Consider the following 2846-nt stretch of genomic DNA (forward strand, 5'->3'; position numbering starts at 1 on the left):
GAGGGGGCTTCTGTGAGCATGCATCTTGTTGGGGTGACACTTTATATCTCGACAGCCCCATTAGAAGGCCAGAAATCAAGATTATAGCACGTTTCCCGAGCACCTAATATGTCCTGGGCCTGGAGAAACAGAGGTCAGCCCCTGTCCTCAAGAAGCAGACAGGGCAGGGAGGGGTGGTGGCCGGCACAGAAACAACTAGGGCACAAGTCTTTGGGTCCTAAAGAACACCCTCAAGTGTCTCCTTGGGGATCCAGAATACCACAGCTTAGAAGAGAATCTGTCTTCACTGCTATCCCCCCATCTAGACTATGAACCCCTCAAGGGTCAGCTCTCAGTGTGTACCTGATGGTCCTTAGTAAAGATACATGATGCAAAGCTACCAGGCTTTGTGTGCTCAGGCCCTCAGTCAGCTGGTCAACCAGAACCACCACGAGCCTGAGCTGGAGCTACACCCAATGCCTCCACTCCTCACAGCTGAATGCTTCACACCAATTCCTTAATCTCTCTAAGCCTCGGTTTCCTAATCTGTACAATGGAGATAATGTTTGCCTGCCACCTCCCAGTGGGAGTGAAGCTTCAGTGAGGCCATGTGCCAGGCTTACACACCCACATAGAAATTGGTACTGTTGGAATTATTAACATCAGAAACAAGGGGCTGCCACATGGGTACGTCCATGAGGCTCTGCTGACCAAGGAGGTGAACTCTGGAGCCTCGCTGCACGACTGAGAGTCACTCATGAACAGAACCTGCTACGCTTATCACATCAGGAAGACTCCAAAGAGGGAGTCCTCGTCACCGACACCTGCCAGCGCGGGCCCAAGGACACTCATCAGAATATGTTCTGTGCGTTTCTCGCTGTCCAACCACTGAAGTTTCCACTGAATCATCTGGGCAGCTGCTCCCAGCTTTTTTACATCACAAGCTTTTGTCAGATGTCAGCATGTCACTTTTATGCAATGTTAAATGTGTCACTTTCGGAGAATGTGCTCTCCTTGTCCCCCACCTTCTCTAGGCATGTACATGCTTGTGCGTGTGTGTGCTGATAGTGTGTGCTTGTGGGCATAAGGAGAGGTGGGGCAGCCCACTCTCTGCACATGCCACTCTCAGGTGCCCTTTGGCTGTGACAGAGGCCCGGTGGGAGCTCTCAGTCACCGCGGTCCCATCTCTTCCTCCTCTCTGAGTCCCACACAGGGGTCCAGCTTAGGCCGCTCCACCTCTGTGCCTGGTCCAAGGCTTTGCCACTCATGTGCTGGAGCTTGCCCAAGCTGGCTTGCAGAAATGACCACAGGCATCTCTTCCCAACTCCAGTCATCGGCGACAATGCCACAGCTGAAGTCAGCCCAAAAGGGAACATTTACAGCACAGAAATGACAAATGACCCTCACCCCAGAACCAGCTGTTAGCATTTCCCAGTACCTCAGCTGTAACAAGCTGGCACTGAGTGCCAGGCATCTCCTGGGCACTTGACATCACTCTTACGGCACAAGAACCCCATGATATACTGGCTGTCGTGTGCCCTGGAGTCTATTTTTTTGTTCACAGCAGACCCTATGTGACCTGTGATAGAGTAGAAGTGCCCACAGGATTTTTCTAGGCTATAGTCTTTACAGAAGTAGATTCCCTCTCTTGTCCACATAGAGCTGCTGAGTGGGTTTGAACCATTAACCTTTCAGTTAGCAGCCAAACTCTTAATCATTGTACCAGTGGGACATCTTTCATATCTCAGGTTTGCTAACTCCGATGATTTGAATCCAGGTCTATACCTCACAGACTGGGGCATGTTACCTCAATAAATAGAACCCCTGGGCTTAACAGGGGTGGAAGAATTATTAAAGATCAAGCTCAACATCACAGCGGCCATCTTCCCACCACATTGCCCCCATCCACACCATGTTCACAGCAAAGCCCAGGTCACTGTCACCTGATGTTCCGTACGCATGGCTGATTTGGGAGAAATTTTTCATGCAGGGTTTGGCATTCACTGCAAGTTATATTTTGTTTTTGCTTCATTTGACCCAGTGCTTGAGACTCTCAGTGTCACACCAGCTCTCCCTCCAAGACACCCTGGCCACAGAACCTCCAGACAGGAGTTAGAGTAAAACTTTATGGAAGGACAGAGCTTCGTGGCCCAGCACTGTCGATTCCCATTTTCTCTGCTGGGAGTCTGGGCCCCAAGAACATCACAGTCCTTGTCAAATTCCCTGAGGTCCAGGCCCGAGACAGTCAGGGGCATTCTGCACCTTCCAAGCAAACTCCTCTGGCCTAGTCTGTAGGGAGTTGCTCTGCTAGTCCAAGGTCAGCGCTTCTCTGGCGGTTCAAATCCACCTGCAGCTCCGCAGGGCACTGAGGAGGATCAGCTTTGAGTCAGTTCCACCGGTTCCAACTCCATAGCAATGAGTTTGAGGCTTTTTGGGGTTTCTTCCCTTTCTCTCTTTCTTGGTCTTGCAAGAGGGCTCCACGTCCTCTTTCCTATATCCCCATCTTCGCCAAGCATTTCCCCCGCTCCCAGGGCTCCTGAATTAGAGCAGAGAAAGCTGCACGAGCAGGCTGGAGACCCCGGGAATAGGGGTGCAGGTGGGAGGGTGTCCTTCTCCTGTGACTCAATCCTGGGCATCTGGGGAATGCTACACCTCTCTCTCTCCACCTGCCCCAAAGCAGCAGAAACTCCTGTGTCCTCCCCATCCCCCCACGCCGGGCTCTTCAGGCCCGGGGGCTCCACGTTATGCCGGCGAGGCCCCCGGTGGGCGCGGCGCCAGGTGAACGCTTACCTGGGGCCGGTGGGAGGGAGAGGCTGGGGGCGGAGCAGTAGATGGTCCTGCCCCGGTGGGCGTGGCCGGGACTGGTG

General features: G+C 53.0%; 1 protein-coding gene across 1 annotated transcript in view; it reads left to right on the forward strand.

The window, feature by feature from the left end:
- Window positions 1-2723: 2723 nt before the first annotated feature.
- Window positions 2724-2846, forward strand: part of WNT9B (wingless-type MMTV integration site family, member 9B) — a 23473-nt gene continuing 23350 nt past the window's right edge. Inside the window, exon 1 of the mRNA XM_006897872.1 lies at window positions 2724-2778. Coding sequence (XP_006897934.1) covers window positions 2724-2778 — 55 coding nt within the window. The remainder of the gene's footprint in view (window positions 2779-2846) is intronic.

This window comes from Elephantulus edwardii, unplaced genomic scaffold (genome assembly GCF_000299155.1).
Source record: "Elephantulus edwardii isolate Elephantulus edwardi_28Jun2011 unplaced genomic scaffold, EleEdw1.0 scaffold00216, whole genome shotgun sequence".
Classification (NCBI taxonomy): Eukaryota; Metazoa; Chordata; class Mammalia; order Macroscelidea; family Macroscelididae; genus Elephantulus; species Elephantulus edwardii.